Source organism: Dipodomys merriami, unplaced genomic scaffold, assembly GCF_024711535.1.
Source record: "Dipodomys merriami isolate MVZ:Mamm:240054 unplaced genomic scaffold, mDipMer1.0.p SCAF_81, whole genome shotgun sequence".
Lineage (NCBI taxonomy): Eukaryota > Metazoa > Chordata > Mammalia > Rodentia > Heteromyidae > Dipodomys > Dipodomys merriami.
This window is the reverse complement of record NW_027206413.1, coordinates 4043827-4071533: the sequence shown is the minus strand read 5'-3', so window position 1 is coordinate 4071533 and position 27707 is coordinate 4043827. Positions and strand designations below refer to the sequence as shown.

At 47.0% G+C, this 27707-nt stretch overlaps 1 protein-coding gene across 4 annotated transcripts in view; it reads right to left on the bottom strand.

Annotated features, from left to right (window-relative positions):
- The window catches only part of LOC138819717 (sorting nexin-24), a 100967-nt gene that overhangs the window by 58933 nt on the left and 14327 nt on the right, over positions 1 to 27707 (bottom strand). The window contains exons 1-2 of one of the 4 annotated variants that reach the window (XM_070011257.1): positions 22183 to 22303; positions 4545 to 4778 (exon numbers count right to left, since the gene is read on the bottom strand). The exons of 2 other annotated variants lie outside the window; for them this stretch is intronic. In XM_070011257.1, coding sequence (XP_069867358.1) covers positions 4545 to 4610 — 66 coding nt within the window. In that variant the 5' untranslated portion in view covers positions 4611 to 4778; positions 22183 to 22303. Of the gene's footprint in view, positions 1 to 4544; positions 4779 to 22182; positions 22304 to 27707 lie in introns of those variants that run through there. One more of the 4 variants, XM_070011260.1, reaches the window with a different exon arrangement.

Sequence of the window (27707 nt, the reverse complement as noted above, 5' to 3'; positions counted from 1 at the left end):
GAGAAATTCCAGGCTTGAACAGATTCAAATGACTCGGATCTAAATCAGCACGGGGCTCTCCTGTGTCAGCAGGCAAATTTCCATGAAATCTCTTAGAGTTTCTCTGCTTCCATGCAAGGCGGACGCCACCGCCCATCAGGTCCAGGTCTACCTCTTTGTACCAACAGTCCAAAACAGTTTTCCTGATCTGTTTCAACTTGAAGTGTTGTCAATATATGGATTGTCTTGCTTTCTAATTCAGTGAAAAATCTAGTTTTCCATTAGTCTCTGCCTCTCTAATTTTCAATACAGCTTTACTAAATGTAATTATTAAAGGCAGATTCAAGAAAGCAATTACTGAGCTACGGGTTTGTATCTCTGAGGTCTTAATAAATGGCCAAAAGTTGTACTTACCCTAAGAGGATGAAATACATTTTTCTATAGATTAGACCTACATGCCCTACACTTTGTATATGGGGAGACACATATTAAAAACAGTGCATTAGGCACTGCCCCTTAAATCACAAGTTTTAACCCTCTTTACACTTCATTCAAAGGTGGTGCAGGCAGGTAATAGAGCTGGAAACCACACTGCAGATAGTCTGCATTCTGCTCTTCCTCCCAGGCCCTCTGGCGTGGGCAGATCTTGCGAATCTCCTTTCTCCTTTCAAGTCAAATACATCAGAATGTTAAAACCGCCGCTCATCACACCCTGTGTCCGCTCTAACAGTCTGTGAAATATGGATTGCTTTCCTAATCCATGCTACACTTGGTTCTAGATCTGGAGTAGAGTAAGATGTACAAATTCTGATGAACAGTTTCAGCAGACTTCAAACTAGGTAAAGAAGCAGGCACTGGTGGCTTACACCTGTAAAATTACTCAGGAGGTCGAGATCTGAGGAGCCCAGTTCAAAGCCAACTGGGGCAGAATAGTCTGTGTGACTCTATCTCCAATTAACCACCAAAGAGCTGGAGGTGGGTCTGTGGCTCAAGTGGTAGAGCATCGGCTTTGAGTTGAAAAGCTGAGGGAGAGTACCCAGGCCCTGAGTTCAAGCCCCAGTACTGGCACAAAATAAATAAACGGGGGAGGGGGGGAATCAACAGTAAAGAAAAAAGATCAATAGGATCAATGACAAAGCAATACAAGAAAGTTCTATCCCAATGCTATAAACCAAATTATCTTTCTACAAAGTCCTACAGCTTGGGTGGACCCGTGATTGTGCTCATTCCAGGGTCACAATTTAGCTCTCTAGCTGAAGCCAGAGAGCAGACTCTTCATGATACAGCTGCTTGACGCTGGTCTGGGGCAAACAAGGAACTGAGTGAAGCCACTGCCTCCGGCTGCCACAGACTCGGCTGGAACCCTGCGGATTCCTGAGTGGAAGCCTCACTCTAATGTGATCCAGCTAGAGACGGAGCTTGAAGAAGATAATGGGGGTAGGCAAGGTGACACAGGGCCCTCATCTGACAGGACAGGTGTCCTCAGAGGGAAGAGAGACCAGGGATCTAGCCTTTCCTGGGTGCTGAGGGAAGGCAATGTGAGCACACAGAGAGAGGGTGAGTGCACAAGAAAGGCCCGACCGGAACCCACGGAGAGGGCATCCTGATCGTGGACCTCTGGTCCCCACAAGAGTGGGAAAGGCCTGTTTGTGGTCAGGTGTTAAAGACTCACACCTGTAATCCTAGCTACTGCGGGGGCTGAGATCCAGAGGATGACAGAAGTCAACCCAGGGCAGCAAAGTCGCTAAGACTCCATCTCCACAAGAATCAGCCAAATGCAAGGCTAGAGGTATGACGCACATGCTAGACCACAAACAAGCAAGCTAAGCAAGCATAAGGCCCTGAGTTCAAAACCCAGTACTGACGGGGAGGGGCGGGGGGGATGAGTTTCTGAAAGTCTGCAGATTAGTGGTGTCCTCCTGGGCAGATAATGGCTTTCTTTAAAATCAGTTAACAGAAACGGCTATGGAAGCCTTCATTCCTGTTTCCTTTTCTCTGCCCACAGTCTTCACTGCTTAGACAATGTCTCTGGGTTAGTCAGCCTCCTTCAAAACAGCCCCCGCCACTTTCCTGGAACACCAGGAAAGCACTGGCAGCTCTTCACTTTCCCTTACTTTTATTGACCTGATGCGTGAGCAATGGAGCTTCATGATTTCTAGATTCTGTGCTAATACATTCTGGGCAGACTCATTCGTACACTGTACCTAAAATTTCATGATGAGCAAATCACCACCATCACCATTTGAAAACAAATCTGCAACCTGAAAACCTACCACAGTGGTTTTCTTCAAGCTCTTTTTTTTTTTTTTTTTTGGTCAATTGTGGGGCCTGAACTCTGGGCCTGGGCGCTGTCCCTCAGCTCTTCAGCTCAAGACTAGTGTTCTACCACTGGAGCCACAGCACCACTTCCAGCCTTTTCTGTTTATGTGGTGCTGAGGAATCAAACCCAGGGCCTCATGCATGTGAGGCAAGCGCTCTACCACTGAGCCACCTTCCCAGCCTCCTTTCTTTCTTTTTTTGTGTGTGCTAGTCATGGGGCTTGAACTGAGGGCCGGGGAGCTGACCCTGAGCTTTTTTTCTCAAGGTTAGCACTTTATCGCTTGAGCCACAGCTGCACTTTTGGCTTTTTTTTTGGTGCTTAATTAGTGGTAAAAGTCTCAGACTTTTCTGCCTGGACTGACTTTGAATCTCATTCCTCAGATGTCAGCCTCCTGATTGGCTAGATTTATAGGCACAAGCCACTAGCACCCAGCTAAACCTTGTTTTTTAAATGTCTTACAACTAACTGAAAGCAAGAGAACTAAAGAGATATGTAATGAAGCCAGCAAATGGGCAGCATGCTTATCTTCTACAGAGACGTTAAAAACCTATGTAGTTGGTACACAGCAAATCACCAGATGAAGGTTTACTGAGCTCAGCTCTGGAGGCTGTGGGCACAGGTGACTGAAACACGGGTAAAGTGCTGTGGGTTTGTCCTCATTCTGACAATGGCCATGCCGTCTTGGATAAACCACTTCCTCTCACTTCTCACGCTGGCTACTTGGTGTATTTTGTGAACAGGGAGCAGAGGGGCCCGTGGTTTGCCCCATGTGACCGAGGCTGTGGGGCAGGGACCGAGGAGAGCCTGGAAAGGCAGAGGCCCACCCCCGCGTCCAGGCTGGGCCTCCTGGAGGGGGGCGGGCGGAGGCCGGAGCCACAGATGAAGGGCGACACTGATCAAGATGAGTCGTATTCCTAAAGTGACATCTGAATTAAAACTCTTTGTGCCACTACTTACTAAAAAAATATTAAGAACAAAACTCCACTTTAAAGATTTTGTGGCAAAAATGCTCTACTTTAGCATATTGTAATGATACGTGAATTAAAAAGTAGACTCCTCCTATGATCATTAGAAAACTGGGTCTTCAAATGGTACGAAAGAAGCTAGACAGTGGACATTTCCAAATTGTTGGACAGTGCACACCTGTAATCCCAGCACAGAAAGCTGAGGTGCAGGGGCAGGTGCTGGAGCTCATGCTTGTATTCAGGAGTCTGAGGTCTGAGGACCTCGGTGCCAGGCTAGCCCAGGCAGGCAAGCCCATGAGACTCTTATCTCCAATAAACTACGCAAAGGGGGAAAAAAGCCAGAAGTGGAGCTCCAGTGGTAGAGCGGTAGCCTTGAGAAACAGAAGCTCAGGGACAGTGCCCAGGACCAGCACAGCACAAAGAAGTAAGGAAGGAAGGAAGGAAGGGAGGGAGGGAGGGAGGGAGGGAGGGAGGGAGGGAGGGAGGGAGGGAGGGGAGGGAGGGAGGGAAGGGGGAGGGAGGGAGGGAGGGAGAGGAGGGAGGGAGGGAGGGAGGGGAGGTAGGTAAAGGGAGGGAGAGTAGAGGGAGGGAGGGAAGGATAAGGTAGGAGGATGTGAGTTCAAGGCTAGTTCAATTCCTAGTACTTCCCAGGGAGAAGAGGGAGAAAGAGGGTAAATGGGGAGAATGAGAGGGAAAGAGGGGGAGGGGGAGAGAGGGGGAGAGAGAGGGAGAAAGGAGAGCAAGCAAGCGAGCGAGAGAGAGAGAGAGAGAGAGAGAGAGAGAGAGAGAGAGAGAGAGAGAGAGAGAGAGAGAGAGAGAGAGAGAGGGGCTCTCATCAAGGTGGGAAAGATGAAGAGCGTGGTGTAGTGTCCTGGCTGCCTGAAGAAGTCAGTCCCTCCTTGGACAGGTGTGATGACGTGCTGTCCCTGGGTCGGATCCTGACTGCAGTGCAGAGGGCAGGAAGAGAGCCGCAGCTCTCCCTGGGCCACTGGGAGACACAGATTAAGTGAGGATAAGCAGGTGATGACGGCAGGGGGAGCTGGAAGGAAGTCTAGCATCCGACAGAGGAGCTTGGCGGGAAGGACCACCCAGACGGCGCGACCGCTGCTGCTGCTGCTGCTGCTGCTGCGCTGGCTTGTGAGGCGCAGCGGGGAGCTGCACTGGCTTGTGAGGGGCGTCCTCGGGCAGGCGGCGCACAGGCCTGCTGCGTGCCTGGCCTGACCGTGACAATTCTGTCCACATTGCTCCCACACTCCGAATGTATCTTTTTGTGCCCATACTGGGGTTTGAATTCCTGGCGTAGTTCTCTTGCTCGGCTTTTTCACACAAGGCTGGTGTTCTGCCATTTGAGCCACACCCCCGCTTCTGGCTTTTTGCTGGTTAACTGGAGAGAGGAGTTTCAGGGACTTCTTTTCTGCCCAGGCTGGCTTCTAACTGTGATCTTCCAATCTCAGCTTCTTGAGTAGCTAGGATTACAGACATGAACTGCCAGGAGTGGGCTTCTGGATTTATCTCTGCAGAGATAAAACCCGAGTTCAAATTTCAGTTTTATCATATCCTAGCTCTATGACCTACAGGGTTATTAAACACACCGAGCACCATGTTTGCATCTATTAAGTAGAAAACAATAATACCTTCTCTGTAAGAATCGAAATAAGTTAATATTTATAAAGTACAGAGTATGGTAGCTAGCATAAAAACAGCTACCGAATTTTCCATTAGCTAAGTGTCCCTGAATTGTAGTCAATGACATTGAAATTGTTTAAAATAGCATTTAATGAAATGTTTACAAGCCTCCGTTCCAATACATCTACATGCTTTTCTTTTAGCTTAGTAATGAAGAATCTAAGCAGTGCACTCTTGAAACACGTCTCCGCTGGCTACATGGCCAGACCATATTTCTTTTCCAGTATGAAAGATAATTTCACGTGTAGAACAATTTAATGGCGTGTTATAATTTACTATTTTAAATAGCAATACAATCATATGGGGGTGTTTGGTTTGGGGGACTGACTACAAGCCTCTCACTTGGCTTTTGCTGTTGTTTGGTTGGGTTCCCCTCCCACACCCCGCTCAAGGCTGGCACTTTACCACCTTAGCCCACAGCTCCACTTCCAGCTGTCTGGGGGTTCACTGGAGGAATCTCCCGAACTTTTCTGTTTAGGCTGGCTTCGGACCGCAGTCCTCCAATCTTAGTCTCCGGAGGAGCTACCTGTATGAACCACCTGTGCCTGGCCAATCATATGGTCTGGAAACGGACAGGAGGTGACACACAGTGAGCGGGGCACCTCTCTGTCCACCGGGCCTCTGGGGGGGGGGGGTGGCATCAAGCCTGTGAACAGTGAGGGCCGGCACCGACCCCCCCCTTCTCCAGACCAGGCCTTCTCACCAAGCAGTGGCTCTTCCTCGTCTTCCGTGGGTGGCCAAGCAGCGCCCCATAAACGTCTTTGGGCCTGCAGCTCTTTCTGAACAGGCCAGCTTTCCGTCGCACAGTTCTAGCAATGACTGATGTCCCAAATGGGTGGAAATACAGCCTCTTCGCGGCATCAGGTATTCTTTGTCAAAAATGAGCATCCGCTAATAACTTTTGACTGAGTTCATAACAGCTCACCTATATAATCACTATGCGGTAACTCCAAAGAATGTTTTCCCCTAACTTACAGAGGAACATCTGTTCTGTTTTTGTCGTATAACGGGATCATTTTCTTTCGTGTTTATGTAGGAAAACTGCCGGCCGCTCCCATACCCAAGATGTCAGCTGTCGACCACGTCCATCGCTGAGATTTCCCCCTCCCTCCCTCCCACCCACCCTGGGTATGCTGTCAAGTTTCTAGTTTCTGACGTGCACGTGCATCACTCAATGACATCTGACAGCAGTGAAAGGCCACAGAAAACTGCTTATTGATCAGAGCAAAACTAGTTGACGGAACAGATGAGGTTGTATCACAGAGACGCAGCCACATTCGGGCGCTGACATTTGGCTCCCCATACACACGGCCTAATGGAATACAACTTCATTACATCATGCCACTAGTTCTGACAGCTCAGAGCCGTCTCCTGCCTGTTTTGTCTATGTGGTGATGAGGACAATCTATTTGTGCTGGTATCAGTGAATCACGAACCTGATTTGTTCATGAACACTTGCAAACTACTTGTGAATGTGTCCTGACAAATAGACCAAGTGATGCTGAAATCTCAATCCTACCAAAATCTAATTGTGCTGTCTAGTAAGGAAAAAAATACCATTACCATATAGAGAGTTACAAGGGCTCAGCTGAAAACTTTTCTAGAACTCTGGAAAGATGTGTAAAAGAGTGGTGCTTTGATTCTTTTGCTCTTTTTCTCCCAATAGAAAAAGAATGAAAAACTGTTAACTTGAGGTACAGCTAAAACTCACTTTTTTTTTTTTAATCTTGAGGCTTGAACTCAAGGCCTGGGTACTGTCCCTTAGCTTTTTTTTTCCCCCTCACGGCTGGCATTCTACCTCTTGAACCACAGCTCTACTTCCTGCTTTTTGGTGGCTAACTGAAAATAAGAGTCTTACGGACTCTCCTGTCCTACCTGGCTTCAAATTACGATCCTCAGATCTCTTCCAATGCGTAGAGAGGATTGCAGGCAAGAGCCAGTGGCACCAGGCTTAAAACGGACTTATAACCAGCAGAACGCAACTGTTTCTAAGAACGGCAATATCAAGCGGAGCCCAGCCTCTCCACTCAACTCCTTTTAGTTTAGCAATAACAGCGTCAACCCCCACACACCTCCACTGTCAGCGGGAAGTGGATCACCAACTGAGAGACCTCTGGCCTCACTAGCGCAGAACGGTAACTCACACAGACTTGGTATTTTGCACTGTGGTTCTGCAAACATAAGAAAAGGCCACAGAGGCAACTGGGCCAGAATCACCATCCTCGGCCTCCAATGTGGGGGACGCAATGTTCTCCCCTGAGGTCTGGCTGGCTTTTGTCTCTTCTCAACTCCCCTCTTGAGGGACTTCGCCCCAACTCCACAGCTCACCCAGCCCTCACAATCTGTCCCCCTATCTGGTCTTTAGGTTTTTTTTCATTAAATCGGGTTTTCACTTCAGTGTGATTTAAAGAAAACGATGGATATAGGAAATCGCAATCACTTACCCCCCCAAAAAAAAAAAAGAAGGGGAGGAGAAGAACAGAGTGTTCACTTTTAAATGATGGTTTTTGCTGAATGCTCTGGGCCTGAGCTGCTCTCTCTTACTAAGGTAGAGAGATTAGCAATGTCAAATTAGAGCTTTTGGAGCCCTTTTAGGGGTGTGGGGGAAGTGGCATAGGATTAAAAGGTAAGTACAGTGTCTGGGTGCCACTTAGATCATTTCCTGCCGCGCGGTGGCCCCTCTCCAAGGCGGGAGCAGCCTGGAGTGCAGCAGGACGGGGAGCTGGGGTTCTGACAGTGCCCAGGCTCCAGTCCACCCTTCCCACTTACTGTTTGACCCCCAGCGAGTCTCTCAACCTCTGTGGATCTCCCATTCCTGGCCTCCAGCTTCCCAGGTATTGCTCAGCACTTCCGGGGGCAGATAGGACCCATTCCTATTCTTCAAAAAACAATCAATAAAAACAAGAACCACATGCTAAATGGCTCACACCTATAATCTAGCTACTCGGGAAGTTGAGATCTGAGGATCACAGTTCAAAGTCTAGCTGGGAAGGAAAGCCTGTGAGACTCAAAACCAGCAAAAGGCTGAAAGTGGAGGCGTGGTTCAAGTGGTAGAGTAGCAACGTTGGATGAAAAAGCTAAGCGGTAGCACCCAGATCCTGAGTTCAAGCCCCAGTACAGACACAAAGAAAATCAACAACAACAAATACCTCCAAAGAACCAAAACCTAAACCTCTTGATGAGAAATTGGCACAGACAGACTGCTCAGTGGACACCAGCTACAACCACAAAGGAGCAGGGAGTTACAGTATGCGACTGCACAGGATAGATAATGATAGCAAATATTCCCAAAAGGCTAGAAGAAGGGCTTCAGCACTCAGACATTAATTAAATGAACTTAAATGAAATGAGTGCTTACCCTGAGTTGAGCTCCAGGTTAGGCCACACAGTCAGCCAGGCCCGTGCCCAATGGCACCATCATTTCAGTCCAGAGACACATAGGTGGCACATTCACAGATCAGTGCTTTTAATGTTAATACGTGGTCTGTCTCTAAATCTCACTGATTGTGGCTACTAGAAAATATGGGCTGGATACGAGTGGCTCACGCCTATAACCCTAGCTACTCAGGAGGCTGAGATCTGAGGATCACGGTTCAAAGCCAGTCCCCACAGGAAAACAAAAAAGCCAGCAGTGAAGCTGTAGCTCAAGTGACAGAGCACTAGCTTTGGGCAAAAAAGGATAAGAGACAGTGTCTGGGCTCTGAGTTCAAGTCCTAGCCTGAGATTTATATTATATACATTTTTATATTCTATATTTATATATTTATATTTATACATGTATAGGATATGCAGAAAAATAACTTAGAACACATTTGTGGAATAAGTAGAGTATTCTCACTGGAAACAACAGTCCATAAGCAAGGAAAGACAGCTTATCAGAGGTATAAAACTTTTACAACCATAGCCTTTTTGAACAGATTCACACAGCAGTTATGCTTTCAATGACAGGCGGTTGGGGGCAGATACTCTCATCTAAATCCTAGATATTCAGGAGGTACCTTCTCATTGGTATAGTGCCATCAAGTAGAATTTGTCTCCATCTTCATTGCTGACACCAGGGAAAGTAAGGTCAAAGGTGACGTAACACAGACTGTGGGAACAGCCCTATGTTCTAAGAGGGTGGGCAGCACCGGCCATCCCCTATTAGGGCCACACTGGGTACGTGACAAACAGACAGAATGTTCCTGATGGCTGCCCACAGCCTACCTGCCTGGATCCCTCATTTCCTACGTCCCATAATGATGTTAAAAATATCCAAATAGCCTTTGGCAGAAAAAAAAACCTCCCCCAGCCCTGCCCCAGAGCACACCCCACCCGCAAGAGTCTTCTTGACATCACCCGTCAGTCATGAAGGTGCCAGGAGCTTTCTTCGGAAGGCAAAGCCCACGCCTAATGGCTTCCTGCAAGAAATCACCAGCCCTGCGCTGGGCAGCTGAGCCGGGCACTGGCAGAAGCAGGCATGCGCGAGGGAGGGCACTGAGCACAGCACTGCCCGGCGCGACTGACCGCCACGGCAAAGCCACCAAGACACAGAAGACTCAAAACCAGCACTTTTAGCTTCTGAAGAGGCCAAGAAAGCAGAGAACCCAAAGAAAACAGACTCGGGTACTTAGACAACACACGTCCACTGACAGAATGGAAAACAGGGTCATTACAATTATGAGGCGTGGTAAGAGCTGGCTCTCAGCATGAAGCATTGGACATTCAAATGAAACATGAAATCCAAACTCCCCTGTACAACCTTTCGATGTGTGGAAATTTCTAATAAGAAACTAAATGATTATTATTATTTTTTGCTTTAAAAATGTTCCAGCCAGCCGGGCGCTGGTGGCTCACGCCTGTAATCCTAGCTACTCAGGAGGCTGAGATCTGAGGATCGCGGTTCAAAGCCAGCCCGGGCAGGAGAGACCGTGAGACTCCTATCTCCAATAAACCACCAGAAAACCGGAAGTGGCGCTGTAGCTCAAGTGGTAGAGCACTCGCCTTGAGCTGAAGAGCTGAGGGACAGCGCCCAGGCCCAGAGTTCAAGCCCCACGACTGACCAAAAAAAAAAAAAAAAAAATGTTCCAGCCAGGTGCTGGTGGCTCGTGCCTGTAATCCTAGGTACTCAACAGGCTGAGATCTGCAGATCTCAGTTCGACATCAGCCAGGTCAAGAAGGTCTGTGTGACTCTTCATCACCACTTAACCACCAACCAGCAAGAAACGGAGCTGTGGCTTAAGTAGTGGAGCCACCAGCCTTGGGTGGAGGAAGCTAAGGTACAGCACTCAGGCCTTGAGTTCAAGCCTCAGTACAAGTACTAAAAAAACAAAAAGTTTCATCCACTCCAGAGAAACAACAACTCTGGAAAGTGTCTTAATGAATATGTAGAGTACCTAAAAATACTTAAAGACTCATCAGAGCGAAAACTTATTCTCTGCACATTTATAGATAGTTCAAATACTTGCGCTGTCATAAACATCTGCAGTGAAGAAATCAATTCTCTAGAACAAAGGCTTCTAACAATAAGATTCTACACAGAGAGAGAGAAGGGGGGGAGGGGACACGTGTAAAATGACCCATTATTTTTACAGTTTAACTGGCGAGTCCAGGGCTGGGCGCAGGTCTGTGGTAGAGCAGTTGCCTGGCATGGACCAGGCACTGGGTTTCATCCCCAGCGCCACAAAAAGAAAAAAAGAAAATGTTAGTCCACCGATAGGTGGATTCTTATCATGTACCCCAAAGAAATCTACCAGGCACGGACACACACAGGCAAGGTTGGCAGGGCTGGGAAGGTGGTTCAGTGGTAGAGCGCTTGCCTTGCATGCATGAGGCCCTGGGTTCGATTCCTCAGCACCACATAAGCAAAAAGAAAAAAAAGCCGGAAGTGGTGCTGTGGCTCAAGTGGTAGAGTGCTAGCCTTGAGCTGAAGAGCTGAGGGACAGCGTCCAGGCCCAGAGTTCAAGTCCCACGACTGGACCCAAAAAAAAAAAAAAAAAGTCGGCAATGGCAGCAGAGAAAAGAACAATGTTGAGGCATCTTGAAGGTGATTTCTAAACATACACCCAGGAAAGGGGCACAAATGATCTTGTTTACTATGCAAAGCTGCTTTGAAAAGAAGGCGGTAATGACACTTGATTTTGGAAATGCCTTCAGTGACATCTTTGATTTCCATTTAATGTACACAGTGACACCTACTGGCTCCCGGCTGAGACAGGAAAGTCAAGATGGAGAATGCAGGCCCAGGTCTGTCTACTCTCAAAGGACAAGAGTGTAAAACACTGCATCCATCTCTCCAGTCTATCCTGGCCACGTAAGTAGAGCACAGTGGGCCCGCCATGGAGTTTGTAGGCATTGCTCATGTTCAGTTCCCCAAGTTCAAACCCTGTGAGCATGTCTGATGGATGGCGCTGAGCCTCAGAGCTCACTGACATCAATGTTTGGTTGAGAGTAGTGCAAGATGTGCTCACTTTTTAAAATCGTATAAGCCAAGCCGGGTGCTGGCGGTCATGCCTGTAACCTTAACTACTCAGGAGGCTGACATCAGAGGAGAGGTTTGAAGCCTGCCTGAGAAGAAAAGTCTGTGAGATTCTTATCTTCAATCAGCTGCCAAATATCCAGAAGGAGAACTGTGAATCAAGTGGTAGAAGGCCAACCCTGAGCAGAAAAAGCTAAGGGACAACTCTCAGGCCCTGAGTTCAAGCCCCAACACACACGCACACACACACACACATACACACACACACACACTCATAAAAGCTAAGAAAACAGCAGTAGAGAGGAGTAAGCTGTTTCATAAATAAGCTGTGGCAAATTATAAATTATAAATAAGAAATAAGCTGTGTTCAGTCACAGAAACAAAGCAAGACTTAAGACTTGCTTTTTTTCCTTCCTTCCTTCCCCTCCCCCCTCCTTCCCTCCCTTCCTTCTTTCCTTCCTTCCTCCCTCTCTCCCCCCCCCTCTCTTTTGGTGCCAGTCCTGGGCTTGAACTCAGGACCTGGGCACTGTCCCTAAGTTTGTTTTTTGTTGTTGTTGTTTTTGCTCAAGGCTAGTAGTGCTCTAACACTTGAGCCACAGCATCACTTCTGGAATTTTGGATAGTTAATTGGAAAAAAAAAAAAAAAAAAGCCTCACAGGCTTTCTTGCCCAGCTGGCTTTGAACGGAGATCCTCGGATCTCAGCCTCCTGAGTGGCTGGGATGACAGGCGTGGGTCAGCGGCGAGTGTCCAGCCAACTTTTTTAAATCAACTATACATATGCTATTGTTGAGTTCAGCCACAAACAGCAAAATAAACTGAAGATGAAGCCGCCAGAAAGAATGTGGATAAGTGGGTGGCAGCCATCAGAAATCAGCTTAACCATATGGAATCTAACGTTAGTTAACACAATGATCTGGGTGGCTTCCACCACTCAGAGCAAAGAGCCTGAGCATCTTGGCCGCAACAATTCAACCAGCCTCAGTCCAGTGGGGTCAGCCGGAGTGACATGAATATGCACAGGACAAGGTCTGTCTGTGAGGTCAGCCTGTGGACAAAATCTAGTTATCTTAGAAAAAATGTGCAACTCACTTGCCAAAATCTCACTGGTGAGGACGGTTGGAGCATGCTGCTAACGTTTCCATGGAGTCTACAGCAAAGACTGCTGGGATCAATTAGTCATGCCTGCCCTAGCCCTGGGGAAAGGTGCGCCAAAGGTCTGCAAACCCATTACTTCAAGATGAAAGACAAACCATGCTTTATAAACCCACCTACCACACACTGCTGTGTGTACAAGTGCTTGCGAGTGTGTGTGAGTGTGTTTTAGTCTTTCTGTTCCAAGTGAAATCCATTTTGAAAAAGAGCCTCATATTTTGGTTCAATAAGCAAAAGGGGAGATTTTCTTTGGATGGCTTAAGAAGCATGAGCCATTGCTAAATGAGAGCATTAAAAGAATTAAAGGGACTGGGAAGGTGGCTCAGTGGTAGAGCGCTTGCCTTGCATGCATGAGGCCCTGGGTTCAATTCTTCAGCATCACATAAGCAGAAAAAGTCAGAAGTGGCGCTGTGGCTCAAGTGGTAGAGCACTAGCCTTGAGCTGAAGAGCTGAGGGACAGCGCCCAGGCCCAGAGTCCAGCCCCTATGACCGACAAAAAAAAAAAGAATTAGGAGAAAGCCATTCAGGGTAAGAACATTTGTTACGCAATGAAGACAAGGCACAATTTCTTGTGTGATTATTTAAAATTGTACAATCTGAAAGCTTTCCATGATTTGGGTTTTTTAAGGCTTAACTGATATAAACTAAAAACTATCCCTGGAATATTTACCAAGATTCACACGACTGTCCTCCAGATACAGAGTATTGATCTATTTGGAGTTTTCTCTGGAAGTTAGCACCTGAAGGCTTCCAGGAATTCCGCACTAAAGGATGAAGGTCACTGTTGCCATGGGCCTTCCAATCACCACACACACACACACACAAACACACACACACACACATACACACACTCACACACAACACACACACACACACACACACACACACACACACACACACACACACACACACACACACACACACACGAGGCACAGCAGAGACGTCAGCTGGAAGATGGAACCCAAGACTCTTGGCTTTCTTTTTTGGATAATGTGTTTGCATTGGCACACATGAATGGTACAAATGGGGTTCACTCTGACAATGGCATATATGTTCTGTCTGGAGCATTCTGAACAAGCTCACTTCCTCTGCCTTATTCTGCTTAGTCCTTCCTCTGCCCCAGCTCACTGACAAGCAAGATGTTGTGGGTTTCATTAGTCTATCTTCAGGTATGTATGTGTGCGTGTATGTACATATACATACATACATAGACACGGACACATATTATAGGTAACTCTTTCATCTTCACCATTCCCCAGCCCCCCCTTGCTGCTGCCCTCCCCCCTGTGAAATTCTTTTAAACCCCTGCCCTATTCTTGTTATCTTCATTTTAGGGCTATCTACTTATGACTGCAAACAGGTGACCCTTGGGCTTTCAGAGTCTGACATATCTCACTCAACATGATGATTCTCCAGTTCCATCCGTTTTCCTGCAGATGACCCAATTTCATTCTTCCCTATAGTCATAGTTCATTGTTTAAAGAAAATGCAGAAAAGAATAACCACATTTTCTTTATCCGTTCCTCACTTGCCAGGCAACCTATGCGGATTCCACAGCTGGGCTGCTGTGAATAGAGCTGTGATAGGAGGGTATGAGCACTCTCTTAAATGTTCATCTACACTCCTTTAGATGATGCCACTCCTATGATGCAGCTATACTAATAACCCCCATGCTGTTGATCCATTCTGATCCTGCAGGGCTGCAGTATGGCCTAGGGCCTGCATTTCTTTTATTTATTTATTTATTTATTTATTTATTTATTTATTTATTTATTTATTTACTGCCAGTCCTGGGGACTGAACTCAGGGCCTAGGCACTGTACCTGGGCTTCTTTAGCTCAAGGCTGGCACTCTACCATTAGAGCCACAGCTCTACTTCAGGCTTTTTCTGTGTAGGTGGTACTGAGGAATCGAACCCAGGGCTTCATGCACACTAGGCAAGCACTCTACCACTGAGCCACCTTCCCCGCCCCTCGGGCCTGCGTTGCTAACGGGTCACTAGAGCAGCTGAGCCACGGGCCTGTAGCAGGGCTCTAAATACGCAGTGGCTTGTTTATAAGCCGTGGCTTCTAAAAGTTGAGTGTGCTGTCAGTGATACATTTCCAGAGGCAACCCGAAAGAAACGAATGCGTCAGATAGATACCACACGTGTAGCAAATGTTTCAGAATCAGAAGACACAGTGGTGATGTGCAAATGGGGAAGAATGATGAAAGAAAGGGAGACATGAAGTAAGCACGCGTAATCTCACCTGATGACTCGGAAGCCCTTTGTACAACCAAAAAGTAAAAGAGAAAGACAGAAAATATAACTGCAGAGCCTAAAGTAATTTTCAGTGAGGTAAGATGAGTCTCATTTTTTTTGCCCACATTCCTGTTGTCTTTGGCAAGGAAAGCCCCCTCCCGCATCCTACCTATGTCCCAACTGGACGGGTCTGTGTCGACAAGCAGACCCTCAGAACCTATTAAAATTAGAGCCCACTGATAGCCGCGGGACATGACAAATCGCAGGCCAGGAGGCTGATACCAGGGAGCGTGCTTCTGAGCTGGGGGCCAGTCCGATTTGCAAGCAAATGGTCTTGTGTGCGGCCAGCACGCTCCGTACATGACAAACCGAAGCAATTTCAGTGCTGTCTGCGGTCCAGGGGAGATTTCTCCGATGCTGCTGGTGGTTAGTTTACAGAATTGTGCAGAGTTCCCAGATTTGAATCACTTGGGGCTTGAAAGGGCTTCACTTGACAAGCTACAAATAATTACACTCTACTCTTTCCATTGTACTCTATTATTTTGCCCCTCTTATCTCTAGGATTTGAGCTTTTGTGAACAAGTAAGGTCGCTTCTATTTTGACCACAACACAACAAAACATTGTTCTTTTCTGATATGATAAATAAAACAAGGTCTTGCAGACTAAACATTTTTATCAGGCCTATTTTCTACTTTTTATAGGCAAAACCCAGCTCTGAGCTCTATTAGAAGGCCTGAGCTGGACATAAAAGCAAGCAGGCAGGTGCATGCATCCTCTCTAAGTTTTATCATCTAACTGGGTTTTTAAAACTCATCTGAAAAAATGCAGTCCCTCAGGAGACTGAAATCTGAGAACTGCAGTTCAAAGCCAGTCCATCAGAAAAGTCTGTAAGACTCTTACCACCAATTAAGTACCCAAAAAGCCAGAAGTGCAGCTGTGGCTCAAGTGATAGAGCGCTAGCCTTGAGCAAAAAAGCTCAGGGACAGCTCCCAGGCCCTGAGTTCAAGACCCAGGACTAGCACCAAAATAAAAGGCAGCATTAGTTAACAGTAGCTTTCCCAATATTCTACTTCGCTCACCCACCCAACTCTGTTCTATCAGCCTATTCATTCAGATGGTTTTGGTGTGTGTGTGTGGAGGGGTGGTGGTATTGCTTATCTATTTGTTTTTCTAGTATTTGGGTTTAATCTCAAGGCTTCAAACTCTCACATGACATTCTCTGCTCAAGGCTAGCACTCTACCACTTGAGTCAGAGCTCCACTTCTTTCTGGTTAACTGAAGATAAGAGTCTCATGGATTTAACTGTCTGAGCCGGCTTCAAACCGAGATCCTCAGATCTTGAGTAGTGAGGATTACAAGCATTAGCCACGAGAATGCAGCTGCAGACGTTCTTAGTGGAAAAGGTTTTCCACCTTGGCAGGCAAGTCGAACGAAGCTGCCCGGGTCTGCCACACGTTCCTCAGAAACACCAGCCCCTATTTATTCTATTTATTTATTCTACTTCTGAAAGATGGCAGAGAAAGCATCTCCTGCTTCCCTCAGAATAAATATTGATAACTGTGCCATATATTTTAAGTTAGAAGACACAAAACTTTAAGAAATCACAAGATTCAAAAACGTGTGGCAGTTTTGTTTGTCCAAACTCAAACTTCAACACTGTCGAAACTTTCCATTCCCCAAGATTTCTTTTAAATAATCTACAACAGGGCTGGACACTGGGTGGCTCATGCCCGTGATCTTAGCCACTCCGGAGGCTGAGGTCTGAAGATCACAATTCAAAACCAGCCCTGGGCAGAAAAGACTCCGAGGCTCTTCTCTCCAGCTAACCACCAAAAAGCCAGAAATAGCTATGGCTTAAGTGGGAGAGCATCATTTGAGTGAAAAAGCAAAGGGCCAGCATGTTGGCCCTGAATTCAAGCCCCAATACCAGTACCCAAAATAAACAAATAAATGAATAATCTCAACAAAGCAGGTGATGTATGCCCAGCACTTGGGAGATCAGAAGAGGACTGGAGTTCAAGGCCACCTGAGGTACATAATGGGGTTGGGGAGGAGGAGACACCAGAGGCTCTCAGAGCACAACCAGTCTTTGAGGGATCTTTGGCTCCAAGGAGGAAATGAAACTGCTTGGAAAGGGAAGACGCAAGCTGACCAGCTCCACACAGGGGCGGGGCGGGGCGGGGCAGGGCAGGAGAACTGATGGAATTCCTTTAGACAGGAGTACCTGGTCCCCACTTCCAAGTCAGAGGGCAGATCAGGAGTGCAGGGAGAGGAATTGGAGGGAGAGTAGGTAGAGAGAAATATACAATACTACATTTTTAAACTTGTTTTCTTCTTCTAACATGTATTTTATTATCCTCAAGTAGTTGTACAAAGAGAGTTCAGTTCAGTATGTCAATTTGTGATTATAATGGATCTCTATCAGTCTTTCATCAGTGTCTCCCATAATCTCAACCCCACCTGCCCACTCCATTTACTTGGTTCTGTTTTCTTTTTTCTTTTGCTAGTCCTGGGGCTTGAACTCAGGGCCTGGATGCTGTCGCTGAGCCTCTTAGTCAGCACAGGCATGAAAGTCAGTGGGACTTTTCTCCAGTTAATCAGAGAAAAAGCCAGAAGTGGTGCTGTAGCTCAGGTCATAGAGTGTTAACCTTGAGCAAAAGAAGCTTAGGGAGCCGGGCGCTGGTGGCTCACGCCTGTAATCCTAGCTACTCAGGAGGCTGAGATCTGAGGATCTCGGTTCAAGGCCAGCCCGGGCAGGAGAGACCGTGAGACTCCTATCTCCAATAAACCACCAGAAAACAGGAAGTGGCGCTGTAGCTCAAGTGGTAGAGCGCTCGCCTTGAGCTCAAGAGCTGAGGGACAGCGCCCAGGCCCAGAGTTCAAGCCCCACGGCCGACCAAAAAAAGAAGCTTAGGGACAGCACCCACCAGTTCAAGTGTGTGTGTGTGGTGGGGGACAGCACCCACCAGTTCAAGTGTGTGTGTGTGGTGGGGGAGGGGGGGGAGTCACAGATTTTTCTGCCTGATCTGGCTTCAAACCACGATCCTCAAATCTCAGCCTCCTGAGTAGTTACAGGGGTAAGCCACTGGTACCTGGCTCATAAAATTATCTTAATGAATTATTTTATTGTTTTACAATACTATATATAAGTAATCAATTGGTTCACAAAAACTAATGGTACCCCCTTTTCTTTTTGGTGCTGGTTCTAACTCGAACTCAGCGCCTTGTGCTCTCACTTGGCTTTTTTGCCCAAGGTTGGTACTGTACCACTTGAGTTCAAGCTCTACGTCTAGCTTTTTGCTGGATCACTGGAGATAAAGAATCTCACAAACTTTCCTGCCTGAGCTGGCTTTGAACCATGGTCCTCAGATCTCAGGTTCTTAAGTGGCCAGAATTACAGGTGAGATTACAGACAAGAACCACCGATGGGTGGCAACAGGATCTCAGAGTCCCTGCGTGCCAGCCGCGCCCTCCTCCGGCCAGCGCAGCCCTCAGGGGACCATGCTGGCAGAAGCAGGGCCACGACCGTGAGATCCTGGATCGGGTGGGATCTGGCTATGAAGAGTAACGAGCTCCCCGGAGCGGCACAGGCAGAATCTACCTAGCCCACGAAGCTGTGTCTAGGTTCCTCCATCAATGAACATGCCAAGGATTTCTGTTCCCAGGAAAGGGTGGGATGGAGCAGGTGGCTGGAGGAAGCACGCAGGGTCATGGGAGCGCGCTGCAAGGCCTGGCTGCAACAAAGAGAACCATCTTCCCCTTTGGCCTTTTAGTACTTGCTTCATGATCTCAGTCAGATGCTATTCCTCAGGTACCTGTGTTGTAAGGTAAAGCACCATCCCAGAAGCCACATTTTAAAATATAGAATATTAGGGCTAGGAAGGTGGCTCAGTGGTAGAATGCTTGCCTTGCATGAATGAGGCCCTGGGTTCGATTCCTCAGCACCACATAAGCAAAAAGAAAAGCTGGAAGTGGCGCTGTGGCTCAAGTGGTAGAGTGCTAGCCTTGAGCTGAAGAGCTGAGGGACAGTGCGCAGGCCCAGAGTTCAGGCCCCACGACCGGACCCAAAATACATAAATTAATTAATTAAATAAAATATAGAATATTGGAGTCTTTATTATAGAGTTAACAGGCTGCAGGCCACCAGTTGTTACAAAGGCCTGCAGCACGCAAATACACATAACACAGCCAGGAAACACGCTAAAGAGGAAAGAAATAATAAGAACAATACCAACAAGCCAATTCAGCTCCAATGGAGAGCTGAATTGGGACTCCATGATGACTGGAGACGAGCCAAGAGACAGGACGCAGGACAAGATCACAGGCACATGTGGCATGGAATCCAGAGGCTAGGCTGGTCTGGACCTAAATAGGCCGGTGCAGGGGGCAGATCCTCAAGAAATTCCCAGTCCCAGACACTGGACTGACAGATTCAGTAACCTATCAGCCAAGTGCCTGCCCCTGCCTCCAGGGGTCCGGGCACGCCCATTATCTGGGAGGCAGGTGAATGGGGGTGGAGGGGATTTCCTTCCCCCAGCATGAAGATAAGATGCCAGGCCCTACCATCCACCATGTGGCCAATAATGCTCCAGCCAGACCTGACCTCCTTACTTCACCTGCTCCCCTCTACCACCTGTACCCCCACAGATGATGGCAAATGGTACAAGGAGCTTAGTACAGGCTGTTATATCCTTCTCCCTGCAAAGTGAAGCCCTATTCCCCCAGCTCTGTTAGATCCACATGCTGGTGTTGTTCGTGGCGCTGTGGTTTTCATTTGCGGAACAGTTCTACCACTGGCTCTCACAGCATCTCTTCTCCACACTCTGCACACGTCCAATTTCACTTCAAGTTTCTGGGCCCTTCTGGAATTTCTATGAACTATTGACTTGAAAAGTCTATTTTGCTTATTTAGCTTTGGTGGTGAAGGAATAGGAGATGGTTTTACAGAATTAACTGCACTCAAAAAAAAAAAATCCCAGTACTGGGAGGCTGAGGCTTGAAGGCACGAACTACAAGGCCAGTTATTATTTTTTAATCAAATATTAAGGTGTTTTTTTTTTTTTTTTTTTTTTTTGGTTGGCCGTGGGGCTTGAACTCTGGGCCTGGGCGCTGTCCCTCAGCTCTTCAGCTCAAGGCGAGCGTTCTACCACTTGAGCTACAGCACCACTTCCGGTTTTCTGGTGGTTTTATTGGAGATAGGAGTCTCACGGTCTCTGCCTGGGCTGGCTTTGAACCGCGATCCTCAGATCTCAGCCTCCACCAGCGCCCAGGGTTCAAATATTAAGGTTTTGATCTCTAGAAACAAAAGCTAACACTAGTTAGGGTAGAACCAAGTCCTAGTTACGGTTAGCATTTCATTTGTTAAACAATCTCCTTTGGCTGGAAGCTGATAGTTATCTCAAGGAGGAGCCACACCCACAGCACTTACACAGGCTTGCCCAGATAATTATGACAGAATCCCTTGTGAGTGGTCTAACAGAGTCATTTAAGCAGTGAATTGATTAGGGAGTTAGGGCTGGGAAAGTGGCTCAGTGGTAGAGCCCTTGCCTTGCATGCATGAGGCCCTGGGTTTGACTCCTCAGCACCACATAAACAGAAAAAGCCAGAAGTGGCGCTGTGGCTCAAGTGGTAGAGTACTAGGCTTGAACTGAAGAGCTGAGGGACAGTGCCCAGGCCCAGAGTTCAAGCCCCATAACCAACAAAAATAAATAGATAAATACAGAATTATCCAAAGTTGAAAAAAAATTATGGATGGTAAAATAGATGATGTTTTAATCCCAACTGGGAAAAAAATCGAATGAGTGATATTAGAAATAACAATATTTCTGCTGCTCCAGATAGTGAGTTTTTAATATGGGCCAAGTTTGTACTTGATCCTTACAAAAAGGCTGAAGCTGGGTGTTGGTAGCTCACGCCTGTAATCCTACCTACTCAGGAGGCTGAGATCTGAGGATTATGGTTCAAAGCCAGCCCAGGCAGGAGACTCTTGTCTCCAATTAACCACCAAATAGCCAGAAAGTAGATCTGTGGCTCGAGTAATAGAGCACCAGCCTCGAGTGGAAAAAGCCAAATGAAACTGCAAGGACGTGAGTTCAAGCCTCGGTACCCGAGGTGGGGGGAGGGGAGGTAGTAGGAGGTGAAAACAGGCATTTTTGGGGAAATGCTTTGGTGCTGTGACTTTCACAAATCAGTCTCAGTAGCCACAAGCCAGAATGTGGAAGCAAGTCTGTCCAGTTGCAATACTTAACAATGACACTCAGAAGTTCCTCAAACAGGCTGGGGGCAGAGAAGCTTTTCTGAAGTTCATTTGGGTACAAGTCAGCACCACGGGCGCTGAACATATGGCCAGCGCCATAAAGATTAAAGCAAAGCTAGGGTTTCTTTGGGCTCAATATATATGCTATACTACATAGTCTTCAAAACAAGACAAGCTACTTGACATGCAAGCTGTAGGTTTAGGTAATAATTACGATCTTCTGTTGAGCATTTAAACAAGTCTGAGGCCTGGCTCCAATTCCATAAGTAGCTCTAGGACAAAACTTGAAAATGTGGTATTTTAAAATATTTCCCCAAACCACTGAACTACCTCATTAGGATGTGTTACAGTCAGGTGCCAGTGGCTCACTCCTGTAATGCTAGCTACTCGGGAGGCTGAGATCTGAGGATCAGGGTTCAAAGCCAGCCTGGGCAGGAAAGCTCATGAGACTCTTTATTTCCAATTAGCCACCAGAAATATGGAAGTGATGCTGTGGATCAAAGTGGTAGAGTGCTAAACTTGAATGAAAAAGCCAGGCAAGAATGTAAAACCCTGAATTCAAGCCCCAACACACACACACACACACACACACACACACACACACACACAACCACACACACATACACACACACAAACACACACACACACACACACACACACACACCACACACACACACACACAATGTTGGAGCAAGTAACCCACCTTCATAATCCACACACCTGTGCTGAGACATTTGAGCACAGTAATTCTAACCCTCCATAGCTCATTACAATGCCCCAGGAACCATTTTAAAAAGCCTTATGTGACACTGTTCGAAAAGGACTGTGCTCATTACCTGACTTACATAATTGGGACCCCTCTGTACGTCACCTTTAAAACAAGGTGTGGAGCTGCAGAGGTAGCTCGGCAGTTGGGCACGCCTGTGGGCTCAGTCCCCAGAACCACCAAGAAAAGCAGGGTGCTCAATCCACAGCCCAGAACATTCTGGCTCTCACCTGACAAGGACTGAGCAGACGCACCGGCACCTGGCAGTGGCCCAGAAGCCCAGCCCTCCCCGGGACGAGCTTCCAATGCGCGCGGCCAGCAGCGTCCACCGCGGACAGTCAGCGTCACGCTCCCTACCTTGTCCCTTCAGCAGACACCCAAGGGGACTTCTCTTTTGTCAGCGCCCTCACGCGACTCCTCAGACACTCAAAGGTCTTTCCGTTGGCCCAGCGGCTCCCCCAGCAACGTGCACAGGAATGGCCACTTGGGAGAAATGCTCTGTGCCTCTGCCTCCACCCCTGCCGATGAGTACTTCCTGTGCATGACTCAGCCCCGTGCACTCGTGACCTTGCCACTCTCTCCACTTCCCTCTTCCTCCTGACCACCAGCCTGCCACTCCTCCTGCTACCACGGACAAACTGGTGTGGATGCTGTTCTGGAGGCACTGGACGTCCGCACGAAGCGGCGGGCGACACCAGGACGTTGTGACTGCCGTTAAACTGGCACCGCAGGGCAGGGCTGCGGACACTCGTGGGCGGTGGGCAGAGCCATCCTTTTTGTCCTTATCTAGGTAAGAATTTAGAATGTCTGGGGTTTGAGAAGCTTTTTGTGGCCCGTGATTGCGCAGAAATCCTGGCAGCAACACTGAAAACACCTTGACTGGCACAATCACAGTTTGGCTGAAAGTGGAGATCTTCGTAATTAAGAAGAATAAAAGCCAGTCATGGGTGTTGGGAAAACTGGGCAGCCATAGGCCGAAAACTAAAAGTAGATCCCTGTTTGTCACCAGGCACTGATACCAATTCAAAGTGGATCAAAGACCTCAATGTCAGACCTGAAACTGTGGAACCAGAGAGAGGAGGACATTTGAACGCATAGGGAGAGGCAGGAACTTCCTGAACAGACAGGAGAGACACTTGACAAGTGGCGCTACATTAAAATAAAAGGAGCCAGGCGCAGGTGGCTCACGCCTGTAATCCTAGCTACTCAGGAGGCTGAGATCTGAGAATCGCGGTTCAAAGCCAGCCCGGGCAGGAAAGACCAATAAACCACTAGAAAACCGGAAATGGCGCTGTAGCTCAAGTGGTAGAGCGCTCGCCTTGAGCTGAAGAGCTGAGGGACAGCGCCCAAGCCCAGAGTTCAAGTCCCATGACCGACAAAAAATAAAATAAAATAAATAAATAAAATAAAAGGAATCTGCCCAGCTAAGGACATAGTTACTAAACTAGAAAGACAGCCAATAGACTGGGAAAAGATCTTTACCAGCAACAGATGGCCTAATACCCAATATATACAAAGAGCTCAAGAAATGAACCCCTCCCACACCTAATAAACCAATCACTAAATGGGCAAGGGAGCTAAGGAGAGAATTCTCAGAAGAGGAGGTAAGAAAGACAAAGAAATACATGAGGAAATGCTCATCACCCCTGGCCATTCAGGAAATGCAAATCAAAACAACCCTGAGATGCCATCTTACCCAGTTAGACTGGCCAACATCGTGAATTCGAACAACAGATGTGGGTGGGGATGTGGGGAAAAAGGAAACCTACTACACAGCTGGCAGGAATGGAAACTAGTACAACTGCTGTGGAAAGCAGTCTGGAGGTTCCTCAAAAAACACAGACCTTCCCTGTGACCCAGCCATACCACTCCTTGGCATCTACTCTCAGCATCACATGCCAGGAGATGCTAAAGACACCTGCACATCCATGTTCACTGCTGCACTATTCACAATAGCCAAGATGTGGAAACAGCCCAGATGCCCCACAATAGATACATGGATCAATATCTATATCTATATATAGTATCTAATACAATGGAATTGTTATTAGAAACAGTTATTAGAAAACAGTTATTAGAAAGAATAAAATAATGTCATTTGCAGGGAAATGGGTAAAATTAGAACAAATCAGGTTAAGTGAGATAAGCCAAGCTCAGAGAGACAAGTGGTGTATGTTTTCTCTGATATGCAGAAATTAAACCTAAAATATACTGGGATATGATAAATGATACAGGATCCTAGATATGCACACACAATGAGACCAAAAGAGGATACTCTTAAGAGAGAGACACAAGGTGCGATGCCTCAGTGTCTCTTCATATTTATATGAAATAATATACACAGTGAAATGAGCTCCAAGATATGGAATCAGGACTTTTTCTTTTTTTAGTTTTTGATGATTCTGTCTTGACTTTACCTAATGTATCGTGCATTCTTCCAAGCGTATATATCTTCTAGAGGGCGGGGAGGGGCACAGAATCCAATTAGAAAAGGGTGAAAAAGTACAGCAGCGGAGCTCATTGGACACTTATGAAGGTGACCTATACAACTCATGGGTGGAGACAGGAGGGAGGGACTGAAGAGAATGAGGGAGTTGAAGACACTGTACAAAAGGAAATGTACATCTTGGAGTGGGTGACTCACGCCTGTAATCCTAGCTACTCAGGAGGTAGAGATCTAAGGATCACTGTTTGAGGCCAGCCCAGGCAGGAAAGTTCATGAGACTCTTCCTACAATTAACTACCAAAAAGCCAGGAGTAGAGCTGTGGCTTAAATGGTAGCACACTAGCCTTGAGCAAAAAAGCTAAAGAATGGTGTTTAAGCCCTGAGCTCAAGCCTCAGGACCAGCATAAAATAATAATAATAATAATAATAATAATAATAATAATAATAATAATAATAATAATAATAATAATTTTCATGCAGCAATACTTAGATGCAAATGCGCCGTGGTTCTGAGGGAAGATTCTTTCTGAAAGGTCAAAGAAGACAGGGGTCCACGCTTCCCTGTGACCTCACTGCTTTGTCCTACTAGTGAGTGGGTGGCAGGGTGCGTCTACACACCACACCTGCGTTCCAAAGCCACAGCAACACACAAAGCTTCCGGCATGGCCATGTTTGCTCCCTGACTGGCTTCCTGAAGAGGGGAAAACATGTCCCATATTTTTGCTTTTTTCAGTGTTGTGTCCGATCATTTCTGTAAATCCATGCACAGAAAAGCCATAGTGAATTCAATCTAGTGAAAAAAGCATCTCTGCTTTCTATACAAACTATTAGCTAAAGGCTGGCTGGACCATCCTCCAATCGTAATGTTTGTGAAATATGACTAGTGACTCTGTGTGTGCACAGGTGTGCCCATGTGTGTACCAGTACTAGAGGCTTGAACTCAGGGCCTGGACAGAACCCGTAGATTTTTTTACTCAAGGACAATACTCTAGCACTTGAACCACAACTCCACTTGTGTCTTTTTTTTTTCTTTTTTTGTCAGTTGTAGGGCTTGAACTCTGGGCCTGGGCACTGTCCCTCAGCTCTTCAGCTCAAGGCAAGCACTCTACCACGTGAGCCACAGCACCACTTCCGGCTTTTTTCTGCTGAGGAATCGAACCCAGGGCCTCATGCATGGGAGGCAAGCTCTCTACCACTGAGCCACCTTCCCAGCCCTGCCACTTGCATCTTTTTGCTTGTTAATTGGAGATAAAGAGTCTCATAGACTTTCCTGCCTGGGTTAGCTTCAGACTGCGATCCTCAGATCTCAGCCTCCTGCATGGCTAAGGTTTCAGGTGTTAGCCACCAGCTCGGGCAGATGACTTTTAAAATAAAATCTCTACCAATGCTTTAAATTCATTTCAATCTTGTTCCCAATAACTGGTACTTGAAAAATAATGTAAGCGTGATATTCAAAAGTTAATTAAAAACCGTGTAAGCATTCACGCCAGTCAAGCCTGACCCCTGCTCCAGCATGCATTGAAATGCATGTCACCTTGACCTGTAACATAGCAATGTGGAAAAAAAAATTGGTCAATATAAATCAAATGTACACTAATTTATTCAGCAAGTTTCCTAGTATCTGAATCCACGTCAGAAATCTAACCAGTATTTGTTATTCTATTATTGACAAAAGGAAGCGTATTTAAATGATAACAGCTACTCCGGGATGTCATTTGGAAGTTAAATTGCTCCCCAAGGACAGCTTCCATAAGTGGTTGCATTTAAAGGTCATTTACCACCAAATTATGAACAACTGTTGCATTTATTAGCACAGGCTCAATAGTTTGGAAGCTTCCCTCGTCCATTTCTACTGACTATAAGCTCTAATTGTTCACAGATAACAGACAGGGAAATCTGTAAACTTTAATTCTCTGCACCATTACTATATTTTAAAAACTGGGATGTAAGTGGTGGCTCACATCAGTAATCTTAACACCTGCTCCAGAAGCAGAGATCAAAGTTTGAAGTGTAATGCTAGTCCCAGGCAAGCAGTTATCAAGATTCCATCTCAATGACCTGCTATGCTGCTGCTCACCTGCATTTCCAGTCAGGCAGGAGGTATGGTAGGAGGATCATAGGCTAGGCCAGGGAAGGCAAAAACCCTGTCCAAAAGGTAATGAAAACAAAAAGGAGTAGATAGACAGCTTAAATGGCAGTGTGATTGCGTGCCCTCAGTTCAATCATATATGCAGACAAAAAAAACAAAACCTGACATGCAAAGCTGAGCATGGTGATGCACACCTGTAATCCCATCACTCAGAAGGCTGAAACAGGAAGGACGAAAGTCTGAGGCCAGCCTGGGCTATGTAGCAAGATCCTGTCTCAAAAACAAAGCAAAGCAAAGCAAACCACTGGAATACAAGATTGTAATAAAGCTTCCAACTGCAAGAAAGACAGGACATGGTTTAAGTAAGTTTCAGATAACAAAATAACCGAAACCTCTCCCATGCTACATAAATCTGAACTAAAACAAACAAGAGGAGAACACAATAATGTTTATGAATAAAGATATGTATGGGGGCGGGTGTAGCAGCAGGCCTGCAATCCTCGCTACTCAGAAGGGTCAGATCTGAGCATCTTGGTTCAAAGCCAATCTAGGAAGCACAGTCCAAGAGAAGCTTATCTCCAATTAACCACCAAAAAGCTGGAAATGGATCTATGGCTCAAGTGGTAGAGAGTCAACCTTGAGAGAAAAAGCTAAAAGACAGCACCCAGGCCGTGTTCAAGCCCCAGTATTGGTACAAATAATGAAACAAACCAACAAACCTAGTCAACCTGACTAGGTTAGCAAACTTCCCCTTTTCCCCTCCCTATTCCCCTAACAGGTGACCTAAGACTCAGGGATGTTGTATCATAATAGACCAATACGCATGGGGAGAGAGGGATGTCTCAGGCTCCACCCCGCTCTGGAAGGGAGTTGGTGCGTTCCAGATGCACACCGCGCTCTCCTGACACGGCCTGAGCGTCTGGAATGGACGAAGGCCAACACTAGACAAAGGCCAACGCTAACTCGCTCAGCAAGAACCCACCGGGTGGGTCTTTGTGAAACCTGTCTGTCTGCCGGCCACTGGCAGAGTGGAAGCTGGCATCTTCGTTCCTGTTGTCCTGAGGCCTCCACCCGCCACAGGCACCTCATGAGGCCTCCCATCACCCCACCCACCCTAACCCCACCCTCTATTCTCTTCCCCCATCCGCACCCCCACCGGCCTCCTTTCCATCTACCCCCGTACTGTTCCCTCTGCGAGAACATTCTCACGCAAGCTCGCCACTCAGCCTGCGCCTCCCGCAGGCCGCCATCTTCACAGCCAGGGCTTCTTTCCCCAGCCCCAAATGAACGCCAGCCAGGCGTTCTACCACTTGAGCCATACCTCCAGCTCCTTTTTAGGTGGGATAT